This window comes from Nothobranchius furzeri, unplaced genomic scaffold (assembly GCF_043380555.1).
Source record: "Nothobranchius furzeri strain GRZ-AD unplaced genomic scaffold, NfurGRZ-RIMD1 Scf020, whole genome shotgun sequence".
Classification (NCBI taxonomy): domain Eukaryota; kingdom Metazoa; phylum Chordata; class Actinopteri; order Cyprinodontiformes; family Nothobranchiidae; genus Nothobranchius; species Nothobranchius furzeri.
The window spans coordinates 4,221,591-4,235,443 of record NW_027223037.1 but is presented as its reverse complement, the minus strand read 5'-3'; the positions used below and the strand labels follow the sequence as shown (position 1 = coordinate 4,235,443).

Sequence of the window (13,853 nt, the reverse complement as noted above, 5' to 3'; positions counted from 1 at the left end):
TGACGAGATGTTTGCGCTGCTTCATGCAGTTTTAGAGACATGTTCAAGTCATTTAGAGTAAGGAAAGTGCTGCAGCAAACTCTGTCTTCGTTGTTTATGAGAAACTCAGCATCGCTGTGTGTGACGTACGCTGCTCAGCGCTGATTGGCTCGGTTACAAATCTCAGGGGGTGGGGTTATTTGAATGGGGGAGTTCCCAGACCAAATGCTTCCCATAAGGAAGGGGATACCTCAGAAACTAGCCAGAATCTTTCCTTACACCCGCCATGTTTGCCTTCATAGCTTTAGTAACTCACACAAAGCGTTTCAGGACATGTTTTCCCCTGGGCACAAGAAAATTACCGGTATCAAAATTACCAGTATCAAAATTACCACCATCAAAATTACCAGTATCAAAATTACCGTTAACACAAACGTATAAAATGTCCAAACTTGTCTAACTGGGGAAATAAATGACTTCCTTTAGTCAACTAAAAGTGCTTCATTTGCATCGCTGTTTCTGTTTTAAAACGGAGTAAAGCTATAGTTTAGTATTTTAACGATCTCCCGTTAGACACTCCGATCAGGTCCTGCTTGAGGCGGCGACACTCATCCAGACACAAACTAATAAAATATTTTCCGCTGACATTTTTACACCAGCCACTTCCTCTGAGTTTTTGGGCTTTTCTGCATTTTCATGTGATTCTGGTTTATCCAGAACTTACTGGAAATGTTTGGTAAATTCTAGATATGATTCTGTTAGTGAATTGTGGTGAGGGCAGGAAGCCTGAAGCTTTATGGTTCACAAAGGTTTTCATCAAACCTTAAATCCTCTTCACCATACACACACCTCTCTGTTTTGAGCTGAAACCAGGTTAAATACAGACAAGTTAATTCTAATCAGATTTCTTACATGACCGTCTGTTTGCGCGCCGTGTCCGGGTCTGAAGCCGTGTACACCGTCACCCCACTGCCAGGAAGAAGGCTCTCAGGTTTGGCCACATGCTTCTCCGTGGGATCGAATATCGGAGGTTCGTTGATGTCGAGGACCGTGACTGTGACTGTTGCAGTGGAGGTGGGCACATCATTAACAAATGGAACCTCGTTCTCCACTGAAACCATCAGAGTGTATATGCTGGTCATCTCATAGTCCAGACCCTGGTTTAATGGAGGAGGAGGAGACACCACACAACAGATAAGACACTAGGAGCTCATTCAGCTGATGGAAGGTTTCCACCGCAGGACTCAGAGGCCAAAACAAAAAACTGCTGAGGCTGTGCTGCGGTGTCGGAGTCAGGGTTACCCAACACTGGGTGTCCCCTTCAAGTTCCGCCTTTACACAACAAACCAGATGCAGTTCTGGCTCTAAGTGAAGCTTTACTTTGTTACGGAGAACTCTGTTGCACCTACCTTAACGGTATAAAGAATTCCTTCCTGTTTGTTGGCTCCCGTTTTCACAGCAAAAAATCCTCCGGCATCTCCGTCTACAATCGTGAACTTGGCGTTCCAGGCTTGAGTGTGTGGATCGTCTCCGTCCGTCACCGACATTCTAACCACCACAGCATCCACTTTATTCTCTTCAACTGATGATTTATACTGAAAAGTTCAGAAGGTTCTAGATTAGCTCCACTTTAGGGTCATCGTGTAGTAGTTTGATTGTTTTGACTGCAGCAGCACAAACTGGACTGCTCAAGCTACGCTAAAACTGTTCATTTACAAAGTTAAACTTCCTGTCAGCTGTTAAAATCAACACTAGTAAGTTACAGAAATGATCCTGATGCACGAGTAGGTCTACATGTGTTGTACTTACTGAGGACTGTGTGAAGACTGGAGGAAGGTCGTTGCTGTCCGTTACCTTGAGTATTACTTTGGCCTCAGTAAACAACCCTTCTCCCTGTGTGTCTGCAGCTCGTACCATCAGTGTGTACTGAGGGTATTTCTGTTGGATAAAAGTGACGTTAATCTGCAGTAATACACCATCGCTTCAGTTTATAAGAAAAGTCACAGACTAACGACTGCTTCATAAAAGTCTTGGATCTCCTGTAAACTCGGATGCCTCTGACCTTACAGTGGACAATTAACCAAATAGTTGGCCTTTGGTAGGCTACATCAGCACCTAAAGTTTATCCCTAAATTTTCATAAGAAATGACGAAAATGATGCAGGAGGGCATTAAACACTTGTTTTAGCATTTTTAAACAAATATTTTCACTAGCGGTGGGCATAGATTTTTAATCTAGATTAATTTCACTGTAATCTTGGAATAATCTAGATTAAAATGGTTTGTTTGAATTCCACCAAAGGCATTCCTAATGTGTGTGTGCTACTTAAATAACTAAAAGGAAGCATTTGAGAGCAAGTTTCCCAAGCCAGGAGGAGCATTAGTCCAGGGGCTTATCTCCCGTTTCCAAAAGCATCACAAATCGAGAAATCTTGAAATAAAAACACATCTAAAAACTTTGCTATTCAAGTAACGTTTCACATTCAGAACTTATTTTTAAATAGCACAATAAAACTATGCCCACGTCATCTTTAACGCCAGTTCAAAGCGATCTAGAGAAGTTGTCGGTGTGGCCAATCTGTAACTTTCATCTTCAGCCGAAAGAACCAACGACAAGCTGGATAAAATCTGTTGCTGTAAACAATCTGTAAACAACTGCTGCAGCGGTTCCTTTCAGAATAAAAGCTGAACCATCACGACCCCGTTTTGGGTCTTGTTAGATGCCGATAAACTGTTGTGACCCGGAAGAATCTCAAGACTGGTGGTCGGCTGCCGCGGCTGTTTCCACAGGCTTCGGCTCCACAAAGGTCAAGCTGGACCTCTACTAGGGTTGTCACGGTAACCGGTATAGCGGTAAACCCCGGTAAAAAAGTTGACAATAAAAATAACCGTCCAGTTTTTAAAAAACTATATTATCTCGGTGGGTTTACCGTGGCCGCGGTTTCGGCGCGATGACCCTTACCAGCCACCGTCGCTTCAGCTGAATTTCCCGCGGCGCGCACACGCACTTTTTAGTTTGCAACGGCACCAAAACTTTGAAGCTGAAATAATGGCCGAAGGAGGAGACGGCAGCGCCCAGGACATCCATCAGCCCTCAAAGAAGACTAAATCGGAAGTATGGGCATATTTTGGATTTCTGAAAATTGCTGAGGGACAGTTAATGGAAGACTGCTATCCCGTTTGCAGAACGTGCAGGAAAAGTGTCTGCAAAAGGCAGCAACACTTCGAATCTAATGGCACATGTGTGTGACCATCACCCACGTCTCTACAGCCAGTGCAAGGTAAGTTAACATTAGCATTTTAGCTTAAATGCATGACGTGAGGACTTTTGGTTGAGGGAGAATACAACGAGTCACTATATACTGCAGCCGCAGCGCCCTCTGCCAGCATTTAAACCGTGTCACGGACACCCTGTTGCTGGATGAAGCGTCTTATTTGTTGATGATGAAGAGAAATATACAATTAGTTCTTTGTCATTGATTTGTTTACTTATTCAATGCCATTTATACTTGAACGTTTGGATTTGATTACATAGTGTAGTAGTTATTTTAGTAATTTGTTTAAAGTGGCTATTTATTTTAAATACATATTTTTTAAGGTTGACTTGTACAGTGCTCAAGTCAAGTGTGGACTGGAGTTTTAGATTTTCATTTTGATAATGAAGAAAACAAGTATATGAGAAAACAAGTGGTGTTTCTTTGATTTGTTTACATATTGTTTATGTTTCGAATGTTTGGATTTGTAAAATTTAAACCTGCACTGACTACTGTAACATGTTCCAGAAAAATTTGTTCCTTTACTTGTGAAAAGTTGCACTTTTGCTAAGGCTTTGTGTTATTTTAGGTTTAATAAACACTGTTGAACCTTTTCAGAACTATTTCAGTTTGTGTAGAACAGGACAATCAATGCTTTCTGAACATATGCAACACAGTTTAAAAAATACCGCGATAATACCGAAAACCGTGATAATTTTGGTCACAATAACCGTGAAGTTAAATTTTCATACCGTGACAACCCTAACTTCTACACCTCCTGATCTAGACGGGGACTTCCACTAAGGGTATGTGGACCGACAAATGGCGTCGAATGTGTTTATGAATCTCCTAAACAAAGTTTAGCGTGAAGACATCACCTTCATTTCCCACCAGAACTAATAGTTTCTTCAGATTTGCTGGTTCTGAACATTCCACACTACACCATTCTCTGTCTCATTTCACCTTAGTTACACCATACATTTAGTGTTTAAGTGAGTCTAATTTGTTTAGTAATAAATCTTTAAACTTTTAAAACTTGACTCTCTTCTGTTGTCTCAGAGTGAATACGAAGTGGTTACATAATCTCTGCAATAAAAAGTTCCAATCTTCTGGTTAAACAGTACTCACAGATCCATAAGGTTGATTTCATATTTATTATGTAATCTTATGTCTTATGGCTCATTAAATAACATGTAAATTAACTCATTACAAGACGCTGGAAAAAACACAGGAGGGGGCGCTTCGGCTCCGCGCTAACGCCGCAAAGCATCATGGGAGTAGTAGTCTTTGTGGTAAAATCGGCCAGCGGGTCAGTTTTAATGTATTTTTGATACTTATCTTGTGGGCCACATAAAACCGCTCTGCGGGCCTTGTGTCTGACACGTGCTCTAAGCAGATACTAGAACTGCTAACATTCCTCTTTCCAAGTATAAATATAAAACACTCAGGGTCAGGTCACTCTTGGCCAACACAACAGTGGCTGAAGGGCCGCACATGGCTCCAGACCCACAGGTTGCAGACCCCTATATTAACTCAATGTTTCCCTTCTAAAAACTTCAATCGCTGGTCCTGTTTGCAAATGTAACCATTACATAAAATTAAAAATCCTAAACTTCTCTTAGAGATGTTTTATCAAGTCTCACCTCTCTGTCCAGATTTGGACGATTGACTCTGATAGCTCCTGTTGTTGGGTTGATGGTAAACATGTCAACGTAGGGTACCTCTGGAACCTGGCTCGTGATGCGGTAGCGGATATCAGCGTTGTCAGTGTTTGGATCATCAGCATCTGTGGCTTCGACCTGAACGATGTCAAAATCTGGAGAAAGGAAACAAAATGGAGATCATTGTTTAAAGCAGAACCTTTACTGAAGTTGTTGCTGACTAAGAGATGAGACAAACTTCTTGGACTCCGATAGTCAATAGAAGTGTTTCATTTTAAGAGTTGAAAAGTTTTAAAGAGCAAGTTTACTTGTTATTTTAACACATCAGCACTGGTCTGTAGTATAAATAAATGCTTTGTGAGACAATCAGAGGGAAAAATAGCTCTTCTGCTGAGTCCATGAATGTTAAGTGAGATAGTGATATAAATCTGATGCGTTTCTGTGACATAAAATAAAAAAATCTAATTTCTCAGATGCTACAGACTTACTGATGGGCGAGGCCTCAGCAACGGATGCAGTGTAGGTGGACTGAGTAAAAATAGGTTTGTTGTCATTCTGGTCAATTACATTAACTATAATCTCCATTGGATCCTCTGCCGTTCCTGTTCCTCCAGCTACATTGGCATGTGCTACGAGCTGTACACGGAAAGAGAATTTTAATTTAAACATTAAAACAAGACTTTAGTCACATTTTCAGACAACTAAAATAATTTTTCTGAAGAAAATCTGATTCAGAATTATATTTTTATATATAAAAAAATACCAGAATTGTATAAAAATTTCCTTAAACCTACTACGTAATTAGCTTGTTTTTCTCTGTCGAGTGCTTGCGTGGCGTACAGGAACCCCGTGTCCCTGTCCATGGTGAAGAGATTAATAGGAGGCTCGGTAGCTCCTGGACCAGCGACACTGTAATAGATCTTCTTGGTTTTATCCAAATCAGAGCGAATCTGGACAAAAACAGGATTAAAACAAACCAAATTAATACAAAAAATATCTACTAGGTAATCTGTAGAAAGTTGATTGTAAATTTTTTGATCAATAATTTAAAGGATTTTCAGAATTAGATGTGACAGTAAAAAAAAATTTAAGGAAATTTTATTACTGAAAATTAACAATAAATTTATTTATTAACAGAGCTATTGTATGATGCAACTAGAAATAAAGTGGTATGAAAAAATTCAGATTATTGTTATTGTCATCAAAAATGTTACCAGAGTAAAGTACTCCTCGTTTTATTAATGAACAGCTAAAGGGTTGCTTACAGTCTGAAGGACAAAAACATGATGCTTTAAGTTTGTTTTGTTTTATGAGCAGAAAGGAAAACAACGAGTCGGAGTGTCCTGTCCTTACCATCCAAACACACTTAAAAAGCAAAACTTTATACGATAACAGAGCAGAAAGCACCAAGAACAAAAGGCTCAGATGCAAAATAAAAAATGTAAAATGAAGCATCACACCTTTCATCTTTCCCTTACCTGGACAAGTTGTTGGGGAAACTTTCCTCTGTAATTCTCAGGAACATTGATGGGGGGGATGACCCAGCCTCGCTTAATCCTACCTAGTCCTTTACTAGACTTTGGGAACGTCAGGATGGGCACCTGAGGATCAGCTGTACTCTACAAAATAAAACGCATCAATGAAAAACAAATACAAATGGAGCATTAGATTTTTCTGCCTTGTACTGAGCAGAAATCAAGTTCACTGATAAACCTTTAAAAAAAATACAGCAAACATGACCTTTAAATTCATCCAGAGATTTTCAGGTGGAATAACAATGGCTTAGCGTTAATTTTAACAAGTTCCACCACATCAATATTCATTTTATAAATAGGATGGGAGGCAGATCTTTTAGCCAATCAGGCTCCTCTCTTGTGAAACCAGCTCCCAGCTTTAGTCCATGAGGCAGACACCTTGTCTACTTTTAAGAATAGGCTTAAAACATTTTTATTTGATAGGGCCTATGGTTAAAATCTGATGTTAGCCGAGATCTGGACAAGTGGGGGAGTAGAGGGAGGTGGAGTGTACAGTCGGTAAAGACGGCTCTCCCTTGCCCTGACTCCAATATGCCCCCATCTAAAAGGCTAGGTTATCCAGAGTTATCTTTGTAGTTATGCTGCTATAGGCTTAGAGTGCTGGAGGATACACTGACCACTTTCCACACTCGACTACTTTCTTCTACAATCTGCTCTTTAACTGTATTATTTTCTGCTTTTTCAGCTGTTAACTTTTTTTTTTTTTTTTAAGTGTTTTTCTCCCCAGAAGAAGCTACAACGATGTTCTGCTGAGCTGTGGTGGCCTCATGGAGGGGGCCATCGTCTAGCACACTGCTGCTAACCACTTAAACATTCTCCCTCTCCTGATAACATTTTACTCTATCACTTAGCCGACCATCAATAAATAGCATAAGAAAAAAGATTTTTGCTTTTACTTAGCATCATGGTTGAGCCTGGAGGTAAAAGGAGGAGGCAAGTCCTAAATCAACAGGGGGTAGCAGGAGTGGCTAGGGAGAGGGCCAGCCAGTCCTTATGTGAAGACAACAACCAGTTACTCTACGATTGATCAGATTAAAGTTTTTATTTATTCTCGACAGGAACCTCTCCTCTGTCCCGACCGTGTTTATAATCTCTGGTTGGGCACTTGGGCAGAAAGTGTCTTGCATGTTTTCTTTTTCTGGGTAGAAACCAAGGAATCTCCTCATGTACCGAAGACCTAGCGTGACCAAATATGGGTAATTGAGGGTGTTTCTGTATGTAAATGACAAAGCGGACACGAGCACCTGGGTACGCACAGGAGGGATTTATTATCAGTGGAGTGTGGAGGAATGTGTGTACAAGAGGCCACCGCGTGAGTCATAAATCAGGATTTTGACCGTTCGCACGAACATTCTAAATTTTGTTAATAGGAAGGAATTTAGGAATATTTCTACAGACGTTTGATGAATGAGGGCCCAGGTTCTAGGAAATGGTTATTAAACTTGCTAAAGCTTCAGAAGTTAGTAACAGAAACAAAAACAGGTAGCCAATATAAATCTGCTAAAATAACTGACATGACCATACAGAGACCAGCAGGTGTCAAGACACAGAAGTGAGGCTTTAGAGGGAGAAAGATTTTAGTTTTGGTAATCTGACACGAGGATGTTTGCTTTCCGACAGTAAAAACAGCCATGAGGATCAAGAGAACCGAGAGAATTGCTCAACTCTTCAAAACATCCCCTAAAATAATCCGTTTCATCTTGTTTGTGTTTAAATAAAAAAAAAGGGGGGGGGGATGATAAATGTAATGGGAAACAATGACAAAAGGATGTTGTTCTAAATATGGCCACAGGGTGGCGGTGTCTTAACAGTAACCTCATCTGTACAAAAGGACAGAAGAAATTCAACAGAAACTATCTGAAAGCTCGTTTATCAGAGGAAACTTATGACCCATCTGGTCTTCTAAGGATACCTCTGGGTTTGCCTCCGAGCCTTCTGGGTTTGCCTCCGAGCCTTCTTCTGTACAGTTCTGGTTCTGGGCCCCATGGTGATGCTCCACATTCTGCATGTTTCCATGGTGATGCCCCTGACGCAGCAGCTGGACAGGAACAGTCATTTTCTTGCCTTGCGAGTCCCAGGAGTGGACAAAAAAGTCCCATTGTCCCTCGTGAAGAAGAACCGGTCTCTTTACCTGCAGGAGAAGGCCAGACTTCAGCAACAAGCCTGGACTCAACAACACTTAGAAAGCTTGAATATGCCAGATGTCTAACACAAAAAGGGTTTAGAATGTCTTAAATGGTTTGTTTATGAAGCTAATTTAAATTTTTCATTAAATTCCAAACTGTTAACATCTTTTTCTTCAATAGTCCAAAAGAACACTGTTACTAACAGAAAATATGCATCATCCACAATAATGATGGGAGCCGCAGTTAAATGAAATGTCTGAATTCATATTTTCACCAAAGTATCTCAAATATCTTCATATTTTCTACAACCAGTGTGACAGAATTATGGTTTAATCGTCCACCAAAGCCCTGGTCCACATTTCTGTAACAGAACTGACCCAAAACACCAGAACATTCAACAGGTCTGAGATGAACACTAAAGTGACCATGTGTATTTTTCCTGGCGATAGGGGGCAGTAGATACCATAATCATTGCAAGCAAGCAGACATCAGTGGATGCCCATCAGGGTCAAAAAGCCCTGGGGAGATCAAGCTTTAGCAAAATAAGCACATCAGACGCCCTTTCATCAGTGGCAACAAGTGAAGAGGTGAATGTGTAAAACACGTACGACCAAAGTTTTGTAACCATCTGTTACAAATCAGTAAATGCATTTTGTCCACATGGGCTCCCATGTATTTTAGACCTGATTTGTATGGTTACATGTTACAAAAGCCGCCAATATTTTTCAACAAATGGGCATCTTTGCATTCATTTAACAACATTTTGTTGGATATTTCCAGAAAGTAATGGTAAAAACTACACATCGTCTCTTTAAATAAAAACCTGAACAGAAGTGCTTCACTCACAGCTAACGTTCCATCTGAGTGCACAACAAAACGATTGTCATCAGTGGTGAAAAGGAACCTGGTTCGCAGCGTGCAGTCGGAGAAGTCAACTGAAAAAGAACAGAACAAGTCATTTTTATTACAAATAAACACAGAAAGGAAAGAAAAAGCCCGCAGTAACTGGCAACCTGCTGGAGACGGTCACCTGAACAGCCTTTGTTTGGAGAAATATTCCTAATCCTCTCTTCAACAACTAAGCACTTTTGGTGCATCCAGGGACTCAGCAGAAATGTTGTATTTATGCACCAATCAGTGACTGCAGTTTAAATCCTGGGGCACACCGGAGATAGACAGGCGCGATAGTTACAACATCATGCGGGACTTGGGAAAAGGAAGCGGGATTTGACTATTGCTCATACGTGATCAGACTTGCCGTCGTGTTTTGTTAGACTAATTCAATAAAAATAAATAAGCATGCAATTTATTAGAATTTAAGATCAATAGTACTTTGAAGTTATCAAAGCTGCAGCTGGGTTTGTGCCGTAAAGCCGTTCCGCGTCGTAATGTCTGTTGTAAAGTACCCCACAATGTCGTAAACAGCCACGGCGCCCATTTTCAGTGCCGCGCTTCTGGGACGCGGCGCTCCTTGTGTTTCCACTCATCAACTATACTGGCTTCTATTTAAAATGTCTCCGATGTGCCCTAGGCTGTAAGATTTATAAAACTGTGTGAAAGGTTCTAATTTACTTTTTTTTAGAATGCTAGCATTCAGACTAGCCATTAGCTCATCCACTCTGAGAGCCATTTCTCTAAACAGAGGCTTTATAGACGAATATTTAAGACTTACTAAGGAACAGACTTCAAAATGCATTAAATAGTTTCATTTTGCCTGTTATAAATTAGTATTTCTTCTTTTAAGTCAGGTGTGAAAAAACATCGTTAAAACTGCAAAAAAGGAATATTAGGCTTCAAAATCTCATCATTTACTGGCTCAATGAAGAAAGGGGTCGGACCTTTGAACATTTTTATTTTTCCCAAATGTAGTGGGCTAGATGACTTTCCTCCAAGAAAGTACACATCACATTTAAGTCATCGTGGGCCACAAAAGTTAGATTTTTCTTTATTTTGAAAACCCAAAATTATTTTTTTACTGCTCAAAGACAGGCCTCAGTAGCCACGTTTATATGCGCCAAGTTTCCCCAATCCGATTCAAATCCCGGTTGATCGGAAATCCCGAATCTGTTCAAATGCACACTAGCAGTAATGATCCAATCATGCCATGAGTTTATATGCACTAATTATTCAGATTAAATAGGTTGAGCATGCTCAGAGTTTTCTTTCCCGGAAAAAAAAATTGTAAACGTCATGAAACAAAATGAAAAATGTAAAATCAGAAAAAAACAAATCATCTTGTTTTTCTGATTCATTTAATCAATTTAATGTCTTTATTTTGCTCATAGAAGTTACGTTTTCCTCCATGAATAATTGCAGCTGTATGCTTTGCTGTGTTTTATTTTTAACAATATGCCTTTGCCTCTTGCGGGGGGGGGGGGGGGGGGGGGGGTATTCAGACTCATTACCGATTACTGATTTTTATATCACTTCCACAAAATGCAAGTTCTGTCTTCTGGATTAGATATTACAGAAACGGGACGGCTTGCCATCAAATTAAAAAGCTGGCGCTTGTTGTCATTTTTTAAGTCAGGTTGTCCAAATGATGGCGGGGAGGCTTGTTGGGTGTTGCACAGGCACAGTGGGTGTTACTTTACTCCAACAATCTGAATGGCTGTGTACATGCACGTCAACCGGAATGAGGATCGGACAAACTACCTCTCTATCGGATTGAAATTTCATACCGATCAGGCCGAATTGGATCAGAACTTTCCGATTGACGTGTTTATGTGCAGAATTTTTGATCTCATTGGGCGTTCAATCCGATTAAATGTGTGCATGTAAACGTGGCTAGTGATTAAAATTAGAAAATCAACAAGCTGCTGGAGACAAAATTCCACCATTCTAGAAATGCTATAAGGCTTATGATCACACCTGATTACGGGTTGCATTCTGGGACGTGGCGGACATGTTGGTTGCCTCAGGAGTGGAAACCGTGGAAAAAAACAGATCGCAGAGAAGATGATGTGGGAGAACAAGTGTTAAACATGCGGCGTGTGTGGTCTTCAATCAGCCAAAAAGAGCACACGTCACCCCTCTGTTCATTGAGCTCCACTGGCTACCGCTAGCATCACGCATCACATTCAAATTGCTAACACTAGCATACAAAGTCCGAGATGGTACGGCTCCCATCTACCTGAATCCTCTTGCAAAGGCTTACGTCTCGGCCAGGCCGCTCATCACAGGATCGTCGGCTAGCAGTGCCTACACCAGGCTCAGGACAATCCAGACTCTTCTCATGCATCGTTCCACAAATGTGGAATGACCTTCCAAGCACTACCAGAACTGCGGCTTCCTTTTCAATTTTCAAGAAACTCCTGAAGACCCTGCTCTTCAGAGAGCTAGCACCTTCCCTGCACCCGTCCCCCTCTCTACTGTCCACTCCTTGTCCCTTCCTCTCCATGATTGATGTCAAGTTGTTGTTATTGTTGTTGTTAGCCTCAAGGGCAACATGCCAATTATCACTTGTAAGTCGCTTTGGACGAAAGCGTCTGCTAAATACATAAACATAAACAAAATCACGAAAAGGAAGCAGAATGTACAGGGATACGCGTGTGGACAAAATGATTATAAATGGTTTGGGTCTATGTGAAAGACCCAAGACTGGAGCACTGATGGTAACTGCTGCTGCAGCTCTGCATGACGGACATTTTCAGCTATCTTGTTTGTGGTGTGAGCAGATGTAAACAACTGGATGAGAGGTAAACCTTTCATTTGCTGGTTTTTCTAGTAAGTGTCAGTGTGCCGCATTAGCCTACCAAGGTGTGAGTGCACTCTGGATTTAACTAAAAGGATGTTTTAAAAGAACATATCATCTAACTTACCAGGATGCTCTCTCATCAAGACCGGGATACTGTGGAGGGTGAAGTTTTGTTGCCTTACAGTACACGTGTCAGACACAAGGCCCGCGAGAGATTCAAGTGTCTTAAATAAAACTATGCTGCTTCAAAGCATACATTGACTATAAACTACATTTCCCATAAAGCACAGCGATTATGTTCCTAGTGCAGTAACTCACCACTAGGTCGCAGTGTATCCACTTCCAGGGGTGGAAATTAACTTCAAAACCAACCGGCCAGCCGGGCCGGTAACTCTGAATATTTACCGACCCCGCCAAGAATCTACCGGCCCCGCTGGTCAGCTGCCAAAACGAGTCAAAATAACAACTGAACCGTTTTAAATGTAATAAACCTTTATTTTGTACACATTCACAAACATAATAACGTATTCAAGTTTGAATTTGTTTGTTCCCTCAACAAAACACGATTTTGTTGTTGCATACTTCCGGCATACAACGCAGTACATCACCAACTCCGCTTTGCTGTACTCGAGCCATTGGCTGTGTTCGAGATGAGCCAGTTCTGCGCAGATTAGACCAGCGGTGATCGGCGAGCAGTGCATGCCGTTTAGATTTCTGTCCGACTTGACGCCGACTTGCTCTGACGTCATGCATACGTAGGCAACGATAAACTCTTGAGATCAAGGCGGCCGCAGATTTTGGAGCAAGGTGCTGCAGTTGCTCTCCCTCGGCTGCAAAACCTGGAGGATGACGGGAAACGCCTGGCTCTCACCTGATCTAAGATCTGATTGGTTCATATTTTGATCCAAACATCCGGTGGTAGAACATGAAATGTTAGTTGTTCACATGTATTCTGTAAATCATGTTATGTTGATGATGACAATATAGGCCATAAAGAGAAATGTGTTTTGTTTTCTTTTGTCACGCTTCCTATGAGCACGCTGAAGCTACAGCTGCTAACCTTTACTTATTATTAGTCATGTTTTCATATACAATATATGATATCCACAAGCACATGAGGATGTGTTTCGGCTGCTAACAGGCACCAGAATTAAAATTGAAAATTGAACAAGTGTGAATGCTAACGCGATATCTTCAGCCACCGTCACCTTCGAGCTACACATGCAGGGAAATCCAAGAGATTCAACTGGCAGAAACAATTGGTTCACACCATAGTGTCACTCACTCACTCACTCACACGTAGATGAAAAGAGCTGAGAAAAGATAGAGAGGAAATGGAAGACAAGTAGTTAAAAGAAAAACTACAGCTGAGCCGAGGCACGCCTCGACTAGGGCGCGTCTGATCTTAACTGAGGAGCGGCGAACAGCGGCCGGATTTCGCTTCGGGCGCTTCCGCGGCCGGTGTGTCCCGGGCGAAACGCCGGCTTTCAGCCCCTCCCCCGCTGCTTCCGTCTGCTCTCGTCTGTTTTCCAGGCGATGCGCTGCTCAACTCGAACACGGCCATTCTCTGCGCCTCCCGTCTTCTTTAAACCGCCAAGAATC

At 41.4% G+C, this 13,853-nt stretch overlaps 1 protein-coding gene across 1 annotated transcript in view; it reads right to left on the bottom strand.

The window, feature by feature from the left end:
- The window catches only part of LOC107397122 (B-cadherin), a 36,545-nt gene that overhangs the window by 8,261 nt on the left and 14,431 nt on the right, over positions 1-13,853 (bottom strand). The window contains exons 3-11 of the mRNA XM_015977023.3: positions 9,401-9,489; positions 8,341-8,559; positions 6,372-6,512; positions 5,688-5,843; positions 5,382-5,529; positions 4,876-5,048; positions 1,789-1,917; positions 1,389-1,574; positions 892-1,136 (exon numbers count right to left, since the gene is read on the bottom strand). Of these exons, the coding sequence (XP_015832509.1) occupies positions 892-1,136; positions 1,389-1,574; positions 1,789-1,917; positions 4,876-5,048; positions 5,382-5,529; positions 5,688-5,843; positions 6,372-6,512; positions 8,341-8,559; positions 9,401-9,489 (1,486 nt within the window). The remainder of the gene's footprint in view (positions 1-891; positions 1,137-1,388; positions 1,575-1,788; positions 1,918-4,875; positions 5,049-5,381; positions 5,530-5,687; positions 5,844-6,371; positions 6,513-8,340; positions 8,560-9,400; positions 9,490-13,853) is intronic.